The sequence below is a fragment of the Aulonocara sp. 'chitande type north' Nkhata Bay genome, linkage group LG1 (genome assembly GCF_057382095.1).
Source record: "Aulonocara sp. 'chitande type north' Nkhata Bay isolate Kocher_YH1m ecotype deep benthic linkage group LG1, A_spYH_male_GT1.1, whole genome shotgun sequence".
Taxonomy (NCBI): Eukaryota; Metazoa; Chordata; class Actinopteri; order Cichliformes; family Cichlidae; genus Aulonocara; species Aulonocara sp. 'chitande type north' Nkhata Bay.
In genome coordinates this window covers 9,144,142-9,161,053 of record NC_141344.1, presented here as the reverse complement: position 1 = coordinate 9,161,053, position 16,912 = coordinate 9,144,142, and the positions used below count along the sequence as shown (strand labels likewise).

General features: G+C 38.5%; 1 protein-coding gene across 1 annotated transcript in view; it reads right to left on the bottom strand.

Annotated features, from left to right (window-relative positions):
• tent4b (terminal nucleotidyltransferase 4B) overlaps window positions 1-16,912 on the bottom strand; it is a 29,418-nt gene that overhangs the window by 4,126 nt on the left and 8,380 nt on the right. The window contains exons 2-10 of the mRNA XM_086261043.1: window positions 6,894-7,017; window positions 4,302-4,348; window positions 2,942-3,062; window positions 2,264-2,371; window positions 1,871-1,999; window positions 1,472-1,685; window positions 881-1,007; window positions 461-546; window positions 71-279 (exon numbers count right to left, since the gene is read on the bottom strand). Of these exons, the coding sequence (XP_086117169.1) occupies window positions 71-279; window positions 461-546; window positions 881-1,007; window positions 1,472-1,685; window positions 1,871-1,999; window positions 2,264-2,371; window positions 2,942-3,062; window positions 4,302-4,348; window positions 6,894-7,017 (1,165 nt within the window). The remainder of the gene's footprint in view (window positions 1-70; window positions 280-460; window positions 547-880; window positions 1,008-1,471; window positions 1,686-1,870; window positions 2,000-2,263; window positions 2,372-2,941; window positions 3,063-4,301; window positions 4,349-6,893; window positions 7,018-16,912) is intronic.

Below are 16,912 nucleotides of genomic sequence, written 5' to 3'. Positions count from 1 at the left end.
GAAGCTTTAAATGTTACAGATATTTGCAATAATGTCATATTTGAAATATGTATGCAGCCACAGGACTGACCCCATCACTTGAGGTGGAAGTAGAGGATGTGGAAGACGGCGACAGTGGGGAGGAGGAGGGAGAGGAGCGGAGTGACGGGGAAGAAGAGTTGGAGGATGTTTTGCTGAGAGGAGTTGACAGTACAGCCACCACAGGATCATTGTCGTCATCTGGAACGTTGTTGTTGCGCTCATCAAGCTGCTGCGATTCAAACAATGTGACTTCATTTTCTACAGAAGCCGGGAAAAGACAAATGCAGAGTGAACACATTAAGCCTGTAAAGATTACATTTGGTCTACAATTGGTCTGGAGTTATTAGTACATTCAGCAGACAGTGAACTGCTGATCTTTAGTGGGTCAAAGTTACTTTGCAGTTACTTTTTTCAAACACATGAGAAAACCTGAACATACTGTTGAGTGGGCTTCCCCATTTTTTTCGGATCCATTCTCTGTAGTCATCCACTTCCTGAGTCACACGGATGATCCGGCCAAGTATGCTGTGATAGGACACAAGAGAGAAATACATAGTAAAACAGCAGTCTGAATACAAATGTTATTAGGGTTTGTGTGCATCAAGTGATGCAAGCAACAAAATTTTTTCTTACAATAACTAATAAGTATAAGAAAGTAGATATCATTTCACAGACTGAAGATAAACTGTAAGAAGCCCTTGTTTTTGCTGATAACCCTCCGCTCTGAATGTGACTGTACCAAAACAATCACTGATTCTACTGTCTCAGTTGTTTAAGTCCAAAGAATGAGAATTTCAGTATTAAGAAATTAAATTAGCATTAGACAAGTCCTCGCAAGTTTCTTGAATTTGTTCCTTACCTCTCACTCTCATTGTTGGGGTAGAATTTGGCGATGGGTGACACGGCATGGCTGAGCACCACGTAGGCGTAGTCAAACGCCTGCTTCACTTGCATGGCACCGTAAGAGCTGCGGCCAACATCATTGTCTGTTGGACACAAGACAGAAGGTGAGAACATTACCAACACGCCAATACGATGAAGAATTATCATTTCCACATTGCCCGTTTAATGACAACACCATTTTCTACCATTTAAGTTCTGTGTTGAATCTTTTGATAAGGTATGGCTTTAACCACTTGCACTTTTTAAGGTTTCTGCTATTTCATAATTATTCGCCTTCATTATATATTACATTTGGTTAGAATAACACAGATGGCTCTGCAAGTCTGAAGCCAAAAAAAATAATGAGGTCTTAATTGCAGTATGTGACATTATAGTCAGACTGGAGCAGCAGTTTTTACAGTCACGCTAATATAATACTGAAGATCAGACTGGATTTTCTTTGCTTTTTATTGACACACTGTTTGTGTAGCAAAGGCTTGTGCATTTAAATATGCATGTTGCACCAATTTAAGATTCAACACCTCTGAGGAATTAGAATAATTTCTACCTGGCTGTAGTGGGTCCTCAATGTAGAGCATGGAGGGCCTGTAGCCATCCAACATGTTCTTCTGAACCTCGTCTTTGGCAACGTAGCACCCGCCATCTTTTATCCTGATGCCTGTTTTCAGGTAGTTGAAGTTGCGCCCATAGAGCTCAAAGAATTCAATGAGCAAAACACCAATGTTGATGTTGAGACCAAACACATCCTCCCTGTAGTGAAGCTGGAAACAAAGTACAGGTGGTTGTTAGAAGTACTGTAAATCAGTAAGTTAGCTGCAATTCTTGTTTCTCAGTTCAAACTGCAAATTTCTGAACATTTTATTCACAGGTAAGGGTTTTTATATTTTGTAGTCTTTGTATTTTGTTTCGGAACATTGGGCGGCTGGGTTTAAACTACAGAACCAACCTGCAGAAAGCTGACAGCCATGAGAAAGAGACTGTAGGAGCCAATTCCACCGGTAAAAACCTCATTGAGGTCCCGTTGCAGTAGAAACTGCTTCAGCACCAGGACCAGATAAGGCAGCACAGGATATTTCTACAGAATAAAGACAATAGGGATTATTATATTGTACATTTTTATATAAAGTAGCCTCACGAGAAAGCAAGCATCTTCAGGATTCAGGAAGACCTCGGGGTGATCCCACACAGATTAAGGTCTAAGATCAACTACAACAGTGCTCAAACAATGTACACATCTCTAAAAGAGGGAACTCAGCCTTACAGGTGTTAATACAGAAAAATACATGGAGCAAAAAAAAGGATCATACATACTGAACAGAAACTGTACTGTAAACTGTACCTCTTTGAATTCCTTGATGAGACGTGCAGCTTTCACTCCACTCGTCACATTGAAGCTGATGTCCACTTTAACTTCAGTGTAAGAGTCTGTCAGTTTAATGATGGGAACCTGGAACATGTGTGACACAGAATACGAATCCCTCACACTTGTTATAAAAGACATTTATAATTTTAAATCTGCACCTATAAACTACTTTGTGTCCAAGTGTGTCTGTAAGTGTGAAAACAACAGGTTCACATGCAATCATACACAACTGATAATCCTCAACTAAAATCCACTTGATATTCCCCTACAACTGCTTATAGGCTTTTTAAGAACCATAATAAGCGACAGTTGCAAAGCAGAAAAGGCTTTTACTAAATCGTCTGAGGTGGTATAAACCCAAATGTTAGGAAAAATCTATTAACAAAGCACAGATTGTTAATTAAACTTTTGGAATTGGTTGAAAAAACAAAAATGATGTGATATGAATGACAATGTTAGCTTCAAGATCATTACATGCTGTGCCACTGCTAGAACCACATCACTTTAGTTTGGATGAAATGTACTCTACATGAATCTGATTTATTGCAGATAATTAGTAGCTTGCAATGATTCCATGTTTGCTTTTTCCACAGGTTGTGGCTTTACAGATTTATACCTCTAAACACAGAAGAAAAACTGGAAATGAAGTCTTACTGTGGCTTTGTCCAAAACTTTGATGGAGTTTTCATCTGCGACGTTTTTCTTTCGGAGCGCCTCTTCTAAAGTCCAGAGAGGGAGTGACTCCCACTTCCCAAAAACTACCAGGTCAATGTCACTGTTGAGAGGGGAAAATGAAGAGGAGGGGAAAAAAAAGTTATTTTAATCCAACTCTTCTATATGAGTCCCTCAAAAACACCAACACACCGCAGAAGCATTTCTGGTTTATCTTCACAGCAAAACATTTAGTTTCAAGTTTGTCATGTGACAAAAATATTGACCCTCACTAAACTAAAAACAATGCAGCTTTAACATTAGGTGCACAACTAAAATAACTTCAGCTGAAATTTATCGTCGCACATAAAGACACTGCACATTGTTCCTCTGTACAAGTGAGTGTGGCGTGATTTTGCTAAAATTTTCTACTCCAGTCAACAGGTATTATATGATAAACCAGCTGGATTTGAAGTTCACTTGTTCCATAATTTGTAATCAAGTACACAAAAGTTTTATATAATCCTCATCTTTCTTATACTGCCCTGTCTTAGCCCCGAAGTTCAAAAGTAATTTTAAGGCTGTGGGTTCTCAAACTGTGGTCCAGTCTCTGCTGAGCATTACAAGCAGGGTGTGGACGTGTGAAGCCCAAATGTGTGACTCAGAAGAATTACTTGTGACATCATTTCAAAATTTGAGCATGAGCTTCCATCACTAACTGCATACACAAAACAAATGCCAAGGAAACGCACAAGTGGTCCACCTTAAACCTATCCTGTGTGTTAGATAACTGCAGATAGATGGCAGATGGCTTTGGTTCCCTCTTGTGGAAAAGCAATGTGCAGCTCCTGACAGAGCCTTTTAAGAGTCAGCCAATGTGTATTAAGTCAGCAGTGCCATGTGTCACACACAAGCACCCAGTACAAACAAGAGGCGTGCAAACAAAAATATACACGCAGACCACAAAACACTCTACTCTGGCAGCTCAATACAAACAGTCATGTCTCTAGAAATGATCCAAAAATGTCAAAGAAATCAGTCAGTGAAAAATAAAGCATTAATGAACAGCTGAGCCCTTTTAAAGCGCTCAGTATGGTGTTAAGAGTTCACTAATGCAGGTGGCATGCCTGCCTGTGTGTTGAGGGGGGTGGGGTGTTGTCTTCTTGTTGTCTGTCAGCAGTGGGGAGCCACTCTGAGTAAATCCTTTATGAGCTCCAGGATCAGTGGTGCTAAAATTACTAAACCACTTGACCCTCAAAGCCTGGCTAGACAGAGCACTTTCTCCATAGGTGAGTTAAGTAACTGTGGTAATAAGCCAGTTCAGTTACAGTTTGGCAAAAATGATGAATGCTGCATAGCTCACCTTGTTGGCAGATAAAGACCAGTGCTGAAACTCCCAAACACTTCCACCTGAAGATAAAGGACAAGCAGTTACACACATGTAGATATTTTTTTGTTTAGGATAAGAAATGCAGATAAAGCATGTCACAAAGGTCTTTTTAATCACAATGTTTCTTTAAACTCCTACACACCTTTATAGCTCTGACAACCCATGACATAGATTACCCTGCTGGCAAACTGAAACAAGCACTATGATAGCTTTCCTTGATTTTCCCACGCTACAACTGACTACAACAAAAACCTGTTCTACAGCGTGCATGAATACATTTTTACAGCTCAACATAGCAGTGATTTAGTGGCAGGCTTGGTGCTTTTTGAATGAGACAATCCTACATGTTTACCTGGCAAGATTTCAATTTGGTACAGCAACAGCGTGACTGCTGGACTTCTTGGCATCTAAGCTAATTAAACAGGCATCACACTGACCTGATGACAACGCTGCTCCTGCTCACTTCATGGTGGGGGGGAAAAAATAAATAAAGCTGACCACAATTGGGACAGTGTTGTGCTCCTCATTTAGGAGCTGCTATTCCCAGGGCAGACACACTTTGAAGCACACTGCTCTATCAGCAGGATCAAAGTCAGCGGGTACAATAATGCCTGAGGTGGCAGTAATAAAATGACCCAAACAGTACTGTGCAGCAGCGAGATAACAGAAAACAGGATGCTTTATAAAAGCCTGACGCCTGTAGCCATTAGCTACATCACAAACAGCCTGATTAGTATTGTAAACCAACACTGGTATCTGACAGTTACAGGTCCTTCTCAAAAAAAATTAGCATATTGTGATAAAGTTCATTATTTTCTGTAATGTACTGATAAACATTAGACTTTCATATATTTCAGATTCATTACACACAACTGAAGTAGTTCAAGCCTGTCATTGTTTTAATATTGATGATTTTGGCATACAGCTAATGAAAACCCAAAATTCCTATCTCAAAAAATTAGCATATCATGAAAAGGTCCTCTAAACGAGTAAGACACAGAAAGAAATTTCTGAACGAATAGGCTGCTCCCAGAGGGCTGTATCAAGTCACCTAAGTGGGAAGTCTGTGGGAAGGAAAAAGTGTGGCAGAAAACGCTGCACAACGAGAAGAGGTGACCGGACCCTGAGGAAGATTGTGGAGAAGGACCGATTCCAGACCTTGGGGGACCTGCGGAAGCAGTAGAGTCTGGAGTAGAAACATCCAGAGCCACCGTGTACAGGTATGTGCAGGAAATGGGCTGGTGCCGCATTCCCCAGGTAAAGCCACTTTTGAACCAGAAACAGCGGCAGAAGCGCCTGACCTGGGCTACAGAGAAGCAGCACTGGACTGTTACTCAGTGGTCCAAAGTACTTTTTTCGGATGAAAGCAACTTTTGCATGTCATTCAGAAATCAAGATGCCATCAAGAGTCTGGAGGAAGACTGGGGAGAGGGAAATGCCAAAATGCCTGAAGTCCCGTGTCAAGTACCCACAGTCAGTGATGGTCTGGGGTGCCATGTCAGCTGCTGGTGTTGGTCCACTGTGTTTTATCAAGGGCAGGGTCAATGCAGCTAGCTATCAGGAGATTTTGGAGCACTTCATGCTTCCATCTGCTGAAAAGCTTTATGGAGATGAAGATTTCATTTTTCAGCACGACCTGGCACCTGCTTACAGTGCCAAAACCACTGGTAAATGGTTTACTGACCATGGTATTACTGTGCTCGATTGGCCTGCCAACTCTCCTGACCTGAACCCCATAGAGAATCTGTGGGATACACTCTGGATGAGCTTAAGGCCGCTATCGAAGCATCCTGGGCCTCCATAACACCTCAGCAGTGCCACAGGCTGATTGCCTCCATGCCACGCCGCATTGAAGCAGTCATTTCCGCAAAAGGATTCCCGACCAAGTTTTGACTGCATAACTGAACATAATTATTTGAAGGTTGACTTTTTTTGTATTAAAAACACTTTTCTTTTATTGGTCGGATGAAATATGCTAAGTTTTTGAGATAGGAAATTTGGGTTTTCATGAGCTGTATGCCAAAATCATCAATATTAAAACGATAAAAGGCTCGAACTACTTCAGTTGTGTGTAATGAATCTGAAATATATGAAAGTCTAATGTTTATCAGTACATTACAGAAAATAATGCACTTTATCACAATACGCAAATTTTTTTGAGAAGGACCTGTATAAGTTACAGAGACCACTGTGTCAAAGGTAGTATGGCCATAGAGCTCGGTCTCTGTCAGCATTTATGACTCCACAAAGTACTTTGCAATAAAAGCTATTTGCAGAAACTGTCCTTTTCAAGCACTTCCTTAAAATTCACTTAAGAAAGCATGTTAAAGGTTTTCACTGTGTTACAAATCATTTATTTGTGCAAAAAATAAAATAAGATACGGTAAAATAGACATTAGATAGCTTTCAGATTAAAACTAATAATCTGAAGTGGTGCTTTCACTGACAAACCCCACAAGTGGATTTTTTCCCCCAAAAAATAAATCTATTATCTCTCAATATCCAAACCAACATTCTGCCTAAAGAAAACTTTTGCAGTTGTTAGGGTTTAAGAATAAAATATACCTCAGCACTTGGCCACAAGTCATGGATGACTTCCTTGATTCTGTCCACCACCTCCAGTCTCATTTTCTCTTCCTCTGGCCGTGGGGAGATGTAGTTATAGAAGTCTATAATCTCCTCATGTAGCCTGTAGAGAACAAAACAGTGCTGTCAAAAATAGTGGAAGAATACCAGACTGAAATAAAACTTAAAATATAAGGTATCATTATTTAAAAAAAAAAAAAAAAAATTTAATCTAAAGTTTAGTCATTACTGCATGAAATCTTACTCCATCTGGTTGTTTGTGACAGTACAGCAGTACAATAATATATCATATAGGACATATGCATCCAAATCCATATACCAGTTAAGTAGAGGCAAAGAATGAAAATAAAAATGCAGAAACCACCACAATGTAAATTTGTGTTTAAAAAAAAAAAAAAAAAAAAAAAAAAAAAAACCACACCACACAGCAACAACAGTTAAAAATACATTACTAAAAGTAATTAGTAAAAGTCTAATGCCAAAAACAAAAGGTAAAATTTCGCTCATTGGGTTGAACCATTCTGGGATCCTCTGACAGTAGCATTGCAAATATGTAATGCCAGGAAAAGGATATAACTAGCAGCAGTGTTTCTGCATATAAGCTTTAGTTGCTGAAAATCCAAATGAGAGTATGATCTCCAGGCAAATTATTATAATATTTGAACAGTTTTTGCAAGGACAATTGTTTAGAAGATGCAAGCACTGTATTCATGCACATTTTGCAGTGAGCAGGCCAAAAATTAAAGACAACTCAGCAGGCTGGATCCAAAGACTTGACCTTCCCTTGGCAAATAAATTCATGCTTATCAGTACAATCAAAAAAATAGAAAATAAATAAATAAAATTTTTTGACTGAATTTCATATTATGACAGAGCATACGAGTTGCCTAATGGTGGTGTTCTGAGACACGTAATATCTGGGTGTTATTCCTCCAAATAGCATGAGAGTTTTAGTCTTCCAAAAATAACATAACTAGTGGTGTTTTAAGTTTAAAGCCAACCATTTATATTTGGTAAACTGTCAGGCAGCGTAAAAACAACAGGAACCTCTACAGTGCATATGTCCGTTTAAAAGAAAAAGGGGGAAAGTAGTAAGGGCTAAGCTTTTGTCCTTGGAATGGGTCACTTTGTCCACGTGTGTTGACATTTTCACTGACCAGTCATGTCTACATACACATAAGGAGAGACAAGTTTGTGTGCAGACAATTGACACACATTAGGCCAAAATTAACCAATTCATATTAGACAGTGATACCAGTAAAGAAAAAGCATATGACAGCTGGTATTGCTGACTGTTGTTTAGATTCCACTCCAAAGAGCTTGTGTGTGTCATCTTACTGGGGCTTTATACATCAAGCTCTCCTCACCTGATAGTTAAGGAAACTGAGCCTCACCTTCATCATTTCTTGTTTTCAGAAACTTAACTGTACCTACAATGCAGAACTCTCTCCCCCTTTAGTCAAATACCATCTTGATGTCCTTAAACTAACCCCTGATTTGCTGGACAAAAACATTGTGTGTACAAATTAACAGTTAATCTAAACACAAAAAGATGGCTACTTAAAATAATAATAACAATAATCATAATTAATTATAAAGTAGGCACTCCTATTTTATTAATTAAGACAATTTTATGAAACACCCCAAACTCTGAAAGGGGCACATCATGCCCTATTCTAGATCAAAGTAGCATAGGGCATTTAACTTGAGCAATGATTAGACTAGGAAATTAAGTACACTTTTAAAATCAGGAATTCTAGTTCCATTAGCAGAGGGTCAAGTAGGATGATTTCTAAAAATATTACTGCTGTTCTAACTGTGATAAATGAAAACTTTAATATTTAACTGCTATTCTTGGGTCTCAATGCTGCTCAACTGGCTGTTCGTAAGTGAACGAGTTACTGAAAATGCAAAGAAAAATTGTGGGGAGATGATACTTCTAAGTAGGGCTGGGCCATATTATACAGTTCACGGTAATACCGGTATAATGTTAGGCAACAATAGGAAAATGAAATATCGCGATAGAATATGAGTAAAACGCGCATGCGCAGTGCCTTTGTTTTCATACGCACATGGCCGATTGTTGAGTGAAACAGATGAACCAGAATTGGTTTGTAAAAATGGTGCAACTTCAGTGATGTGGAACTGTTTTGGCGTTTGTCCGTCAGATACACGACAAAGCACATTTTTTTGCAGAACATGCAAGCGGCCATCGTTATTGTCGTATTTGTCGGACTAAGATGCTCTTAAATCTGGGAGTAATCTGGATCCTAAACTCCGTATGCTTCTGGTCAAACGAACACTGCAGCATCACTGAGAGTTAAAAACTGTCTAAATTCTTTCATCTTTAATAAAACGATCAGCATTGCTGCTTTACCAGGTGTAACTAAGAAGTTTAACTTCCAGGCATCCATGAAAACAAAATTTATTACATTTAACGGAGTTAGAAGTTAGCAGGAAGCTAGCGGAAGTTAGCTCGCTAGTTTCGCTAGTTACCTAAGCATGATATTGCATGTTCTGACAGAGATTTCTGAAAAAATTCAAACGTACACCTCTGCTATCACTTCCAACATAAATGAAGACAGGAAACTAAACAGCAGTGACGTTTGTAGGGTTACTGAAGTTGGACTAGTTGGTATATAATGATGTGCTACGTGATCGCTAGCGACACAGCTATGTTAGCATAACATAAACAGTGAAGCTGGAGGACAAACACTAACACTTTTCCCACTTATAAAAGTTAACGTTAAGGTTCCTGATAGTTAAAGACAAATGCAATCGCATGGCAGGATGCTGTAAACGGACCAAACTTCAGTCAGGAGAACAACTGAAATAATCCATCCACAATATGAGGTTAGTCATTAATATACTGCAACAAAATGGGAATAGAGCAGCTGCCAGAGAATTCAACATTAATGAATCAATGGTACAGAAGTGGAGGAAGCAAGAAGAATGAGTTTAATAAAGTTTGATTTATCTGACTGCTTTGTTTCGCTTAATATGCCTTATAATCCCGTGCACCTTATGGTACGAAAAATACGTACTGCACACTGCAGTTTAATGTTGCAAAGCACTTCTTTTTAACTTTAGTGGATATTATACATGGTTATGCTCAGGATGTGTCAGCTTTCAGCAAGGAATTTGCATTTGCACTGTTACATTTTTATAAAGCTTTAATGTACATAAAAACCAGCTTCTTGTTTAAGTGAAAATAAATGGAAGGTTGTCTTTTTGCGCTAGTAATGTTGTGGAGTTGTATTTTGTCTTGCATCAATTATATCGTCAGTTATATAGTTATTGCAAATTTTCAAATATATATATCGTGATAAATATTTTTGGCCATATCGCCCTGCTCTACTTCTAAGTAATACTAACTGAAAACTGATTACCACTATGGGCAGATAAAGACAAGACAAGATCCCCAAAGCAATTTTTTCTCCCCAGAAAAGCATGCTGATATTACATCTGTCACAAAGATGCTTCCATTAGCTGGAAGGACGGTTTCATCTTAAAGAAAGCTTCAGACTGCTGACCTCAAATACAGAAATAAAGTGAACAGAATGGCTTCATTTAGTTTCATTCGCTTCCTTCTTTCACATCAAACATGTTACTGCTGTTTGCATCTTCCTTCTGAAAAGTTTGATAACCTTAAGTGCAGGTTTTTATACAGAACACAAGCTGGTACCACATACAATTCATTTCTTTTGGACATCCAAGAATGCAAATAGTTGTTTGGGTTTTTTTGCCCCACCCTCCAATGACGCTGGAGAAATTTCAGCCTCAATCACACACTAAGTTTCATTTAAGGGTAAACAGAAACTGAAAAGCTCCAATCTGCATTACAGGAGAATTACTTTTAATCTCATGGTTTAGAGAACACACGTCACCATGGCTTCATTCAGGATACCTAAAAATAGGTCAAGTTAAATTAACCTCTGTCAAATGCATTCTCAACAGAACATTGATGTCAAGCAGTTTCACTTACCAACAGCACCACTAGGTTTCATTTTACAGCAAACAGTACTACTGCTTCCTTGTTTTCAAGTGATGAGAGCACACATTTAAAAACAAATAATGAATTCCTCCTCTGGCCTCACCTTCTAGGATCAAATTACATCCCAGTCCTCTGGCCTGCCTGACTTGAAAGCTTCAGGACCCTTGGTACCATTTATCACATAATCCCACTTGCCTATATCACTGTGGTGTTACATAACCTAGAAGAGCAGCTTTCCAGAGAGCTGAGACTTGGAGAGAAGTCTAACACTTTCCTCCAACAAGCTTATTCTAGTGTTTGAAATGTTGCCAGTCATGTTTATTCCCAATTGCTGCCTCTAACATTAGTGCTGCTTCATTTTAAACCAGTTGTGTTTTGTACTCTAATGTAATTTGGTCAATATGTATGAATAAAATATGAATGGAGCAGAGCTGCTTAGGAGCAATGTTGAATTTTCTTCTGACACCACTTTTTGACTCCCCAGTAACGCTGTTCGATATAACATATATATATCGGATGACGATATAAAAACGTCTATCGTTTCATTTTACGCTATCGTTTGTTTCGTGGTGTCGCAAAATAAACTGTTTATGGCAATATTTTTTCATCGTTTTGATGGTCACTGTAGTGGCTATATTAATTTCTTAAAGTTCTCTCTTTCTCTTATATTTAATATACTACAGACGGACAAGCGCCTGTTTTTATGCGTTGTTGTTAGCAACAACGACGGTAAAACCAACGCGTGTCCGCTTGTTTATTTTACATATAAACCTTTCACAATAAAGCTCAAGATCCTGTTGAGACTTTTCAAAATAAACTGAATCACGTGAAAGAGTATGCAGAGTATTTACGGATGAAAAGCAAAAAAAGACCCGTCAGGTGCTAAAAAAACCTTAGACTCAAACGTTAGAACAGGCTTTTCCCCGCAGCAGGCTGTGTAATAAATACTCAAAGAAAACGGCGGCCATTAAATTTATGTCTAAAAATGTATCGTTACATGCATCGGTTAAAACACTCGACTCCAGGTACACGACACCCAGCTGGAAACACTTCACACAAGTCGAGCTGCCCGAGATTCACAGAAAATGTTAAATTTTTGTGATTTATATCGTTATCGGGACGATAGATGTCTTATATCGGGATATGAGATTTTGGTCATATCGCACAGCCCTACTCCCCAGAGTACTGGAATTGACTTTGTGTCGGTCTGAGGAATTAAAGCAGTGCTTTTACTAATCATTTCATTTATAAAAATAGAAAAAAAAAAACTATGAAAAACAGTCTGTGATAGCTGAAAGCACAGTCAAAGGTCTAGTTTTCACCAATCGCACTTAAAAAGCTAAATATTACTATAAAAGTTCAAACAAATCTTAGAAAACATTTAAAAATGTTTTACTTTCTATCAAATGATTGGTTGGTGACTGCAATTCAACGTGTAGGTCCCCAGGTGTCCAGCACCATTAGGCAATGTCATGTATGTATGGGGGGGTATGGCAACATATGTGCCCTAATCAGTGAAATTCACGATATTGCTCCACAATAATCAAAATATCTTCCCAGTCAGTTAAATCACATTTGAAATGATTTATCACAGCGGAAGAGACAGAGCTCTGAGCTCTTAACCGCATAACAAATGATGTTTTAAATGTTATATACCTATGTGGTATGTGACTTTTGTTGCCATGATGCCAGGTCTCTCTTGGAAATGAGATTTTTAATCTCAATGAGATTTTTTTTACCTGGATAAATAAAGGAATAATAATAATAATAATAATAATAATAATAATAATAATAATAAATAGAAAATGAGAAGCAATGAGTAACCATTTCCCTCAAAGCCTACAGAGATTAAAACATCAGTGATCAGGCAGTGATTCAGTGCAGGAGCAGGACTGACAGGTCAGAGGTAAGGATGAAAAACTTGGCAGCTTAAGTTTCAAATTGCTGACAGTGAGGGTGAGACTTGACACAGCACAGCTTGAGTTGAGTTGCTGAACTTGGTTGGCTTCATTCCCCACTAAACTTGGCACAAATCACAAGGACTCAGTTTATGCATTAAAATTTATACTCGAAAACAAGACTGTACACTCCAACCAAATGCACTTTTTTTTTTTATGCATACTTGAATGTTTTTGTAAATAAATTCCTGTAAAAGGGGCTATACTTCATGAGGACACACCCTGTCCAGGAGGCACAATAGGGCCTTCTGGTGGTTGGAAAAATAATTCCAAGTCAAAAATAAAATAAAAAAATAAATATATATATATATATATATATATATATATATATATATATATATATATATATATATATATATATATATATATATATATATATATATATATATATATATATATATATATATATATATACACACACACATCAGAGGTAAGACAGAAAAATTAGGGTAGAGATGCAGGATTGGGTGTGGTGCTGAAAAGCGTTCATGTGAATGAGAGCCATCTGTTAAGTTGGTGAGAATGAAGGAAAAAGAGGTTACTGTCACATCACACTGAGCAACATTTACTGGATGTTCCAATAAATGTATTTACTGAAGCAAACCTTTAGAATTTAATATTTAATGGCCACTTTAAGACATTCCTGTGCCGAAAAACACCTGCTCAATGCAGTCTAGTTATGCACCAGATTAATCATGCTACAGTTCTCGCCATTTTTGTTGGTATATTTAGCCAAAACAAGTTCAAACATTATCCTTTTAGTCAAATCAAGGCTTGAAATTTGTGCTGTGCCAACCTTTGCAACAAAGGGTTCCATGCACATCTACAGCAACGTTACATGACACTGCTGTGTCTATGAAATGACATCTTCAACAACAGTAGCTTTGAACTGACGGGGATGCCTGGAGGCAAACCAGTCGCATTACACACAGCATTGCTAAATGAGGACGAGCACAAACAGAAGTAGACGCGTCAGTGTCACACAGATGGCATATTCATTAATGTTTCATCAATGAACTGATCCGGTGGTAAATGTTGGCCACTGGGACAACACAGCTCCAGTTACACAAAAGCCCACACACTGCTGACTAAGTGTGACAGGCCTGGGTACACCTGAATGATGTACCAGGGTGCTATGGTCTAAATAGGAATAGCTACACCAGAAACCTGATATAGTCCAGGATAGTAGTTGGAGCTTGAAAATCACTCTAATCATCATGTTTAAAAATAAATAAAGTTACAATGGTTGATGCTCATATTAAGGATGTGTGCAACTAATGTTTAAAATGCTGCTGCCCTGGCTAGTCATCAAATACAATCCAGGAGTACTTCTGCTAGTTGCAAACATGTAGACAAACCAGCACAGTTTTGCAGTACTTTGATGTAAAAGAACAGATGCAGCAGTCTCAGTGTAAACTCAACCACATGATTGTTAACCATGCGTTTTCTAGCTTTTAGACTAGGTCTTCAGTCCTCTGTTAGTTGAAACAGTCACCAAGAAAATCTCTATATCAATCACTGTGATAGGTTTAAATAATGAGTTCTGTGTATTTACCACCAAAATTCAGGGTCCTCTAAGCACTCAGTTTCAGACAGTCAACTCGTACCAGGCTGTTAGCATAGAAAGTCTACCCATTTGCTGATCAAACCTTCTATTCGCAATGAGCAATAAGAAAATAAACTTAAAAGAAGAGGAGCTAAAACGCCTCGCTTTAAATAAATAGGGCTCCATTTTTAACTGTCAGCCATGCAAAGCTCACCTACAACAGTGCAATAAACAGAAAATGGTAATAAAATGTTTGTGTGGCTGTTTTTCCTTGTTTTGTTTTTTTAAACTACTAATAGACAAGAGTCAGTTACGATCTTTCCTTTGGAAAATACTGTTTTACAAGTTCACTGCATCGCACTGGAACACAGGAAGTTTCCATAGGACTGGAAGAGAGAAGAAAAAAGGGAAAAAAACAACTACATTCCTCACTACACATGGGAAGACAGTATGACCAGCTGCCCACACGTGCTGTTCAGAGTGGGCCCGTTTTACATGGTATTCACAGGACATGCATAAGGCTTCTTTCTCACTACAAGCTTACACACTTTGGCTGACAGCCAGCCAGTAAGCAGAGAAAGAAAAAGGAGAGGGTGACATGGATGTCAAAGCCAGCAGAAACTAGATGAACCACAGCTCCACTAACAGAGTTTTAGTCACAGAGGCACTGTCTATGGGTGTCCTAGGGTCATATAAATATCTAAAAAAAATAGATGCAGTAAATGGTAATAAAACAATATGGTGAGTCAACTCATTAGTGAACTATTAACCACACATTTAATTAGCTTGTAAGAGATGTACTCTATAACTGGAGCCCTCAGCTAAGGTGAAAACTATGGTCAGGTTTGACATGAGGGTTGTTTATTTTTGTTTTACTCTTTCATTTCTGTGTCGTGGCCGTGGGCATGCACAAACATATCCAAAATATTAAGCACAAATTCAGTTAACTTCAAATGCAATGAACTTGGTACCTTAACGTCTACTTAAATGCCTCTGGACTACTTGCATTAGCTATAAATCTTTGTTACTATGACTTGCTATTTCAGATGTTTTGTCTCCCATGTTTGGAAATGCCATTTAAGTTAACAAAAATGGACACATGTAGTATAGCAAGCTTAATTTTAAGATCGTCAAAACAAAATAATCTGCATTTAAAGACTCCTTTTTGCATTTTTTAAAGCAGGTTTCATCTTTTTACTTTACAGCAGTGAATTTTTGCCCCAACCTAAAAGCTCAAATCACCATTTTGTTCAGGTAGAGTAATGATGAGAAGAGTGCTTTCAGTAAAGTTTACCAATTGACAGGAAGTAAAGCAACATTTCCACAGTTGAATCTGTGGAAGAATCATGAACAGTTACTTTGGTCTTGAGAGCCCTCAGAATCTCTCACCCAGTTTACTGTCTGTAGCATGCTACAGTTTGCGATTAGCTATGGCTCTCTATTACTTTCTAGTTACTACTGTGTAGGTCTCCCAAGGCATGCAAGTTTACTGCCAACTGGGGCCGTCTGCACAAGCAAACTTTTCACAGTTGGGGCAGATGAGCACTTGGCCTTTTGAGAACAGCTATATAATCAAAACACCTATTAGTCTGGGCATAAAACGTCCTACCAGATCACAATGTGTCCTCCACCCTCCTCACTGATTCAATTGCTTCTTTTTTCCCCCCCTTTTGTTTTTTTAGTTTTGTTTTAATTTAACAGTCAAGGGCAAAGCCATTTTAGTCAACACAATCACCACAGTACAACACTACTGACCAAAACAATTATGATTATGAATTTACTAGAGTCACGCAGCCTTGTAATCTAATAAAACTACCTATCACTTTGAATTCTAACATCATGTCCCTGCTGTAAATGACTAACCTTGAGACATTATCTACACAATAAAAAGCACAACATGTGTTCTGCAGGACAGAAAAAGGCCACAGTTCTACCATCTACACTTACTTCCTGTGACCATATCAAGAATCTAAATAGCTGTTCTACATGACTAGAAAATTAGGTGGAAACACTCCCTTCAAGCTCCTAATCTGATTGGATGGACAGAAAGGGCTCAGGTTTCACTCTCAAGTGGGTTGGCTTTGTTTAATGGAAGTAAGGCCGTGTGGAGCATGTAAACACTGATCCATTGCCATCAAGAGGCAGGCTGCTTGCTTGGACCATTTAAGTTCCAGAAAACCTGGAGGAGCGCCAAACACAAATAAGCACATGCCTCTGCCTCTCTAGCCAACCCACATGCCCAAATATAGTGTACAGATTGTCCCATGGAAAAATGCACTACCATATTGCTCTGTTTTGCCATTTTCAAATACCAAAAATGCAACAGTGATTCTCTGGTTTACATACGCCTGCTGCCCAAAACATTGACAAGACAGATTTGGGAAAAAGAATCTAAAGCATGTCACTGCACAGGGGGGCAAAAATGGCAAAAATTTGGCTGGTCACAGACTAAAACCAGACAGGAATCCCAGTAAAAGCTTGAGTGGAATTTTTTATTTTA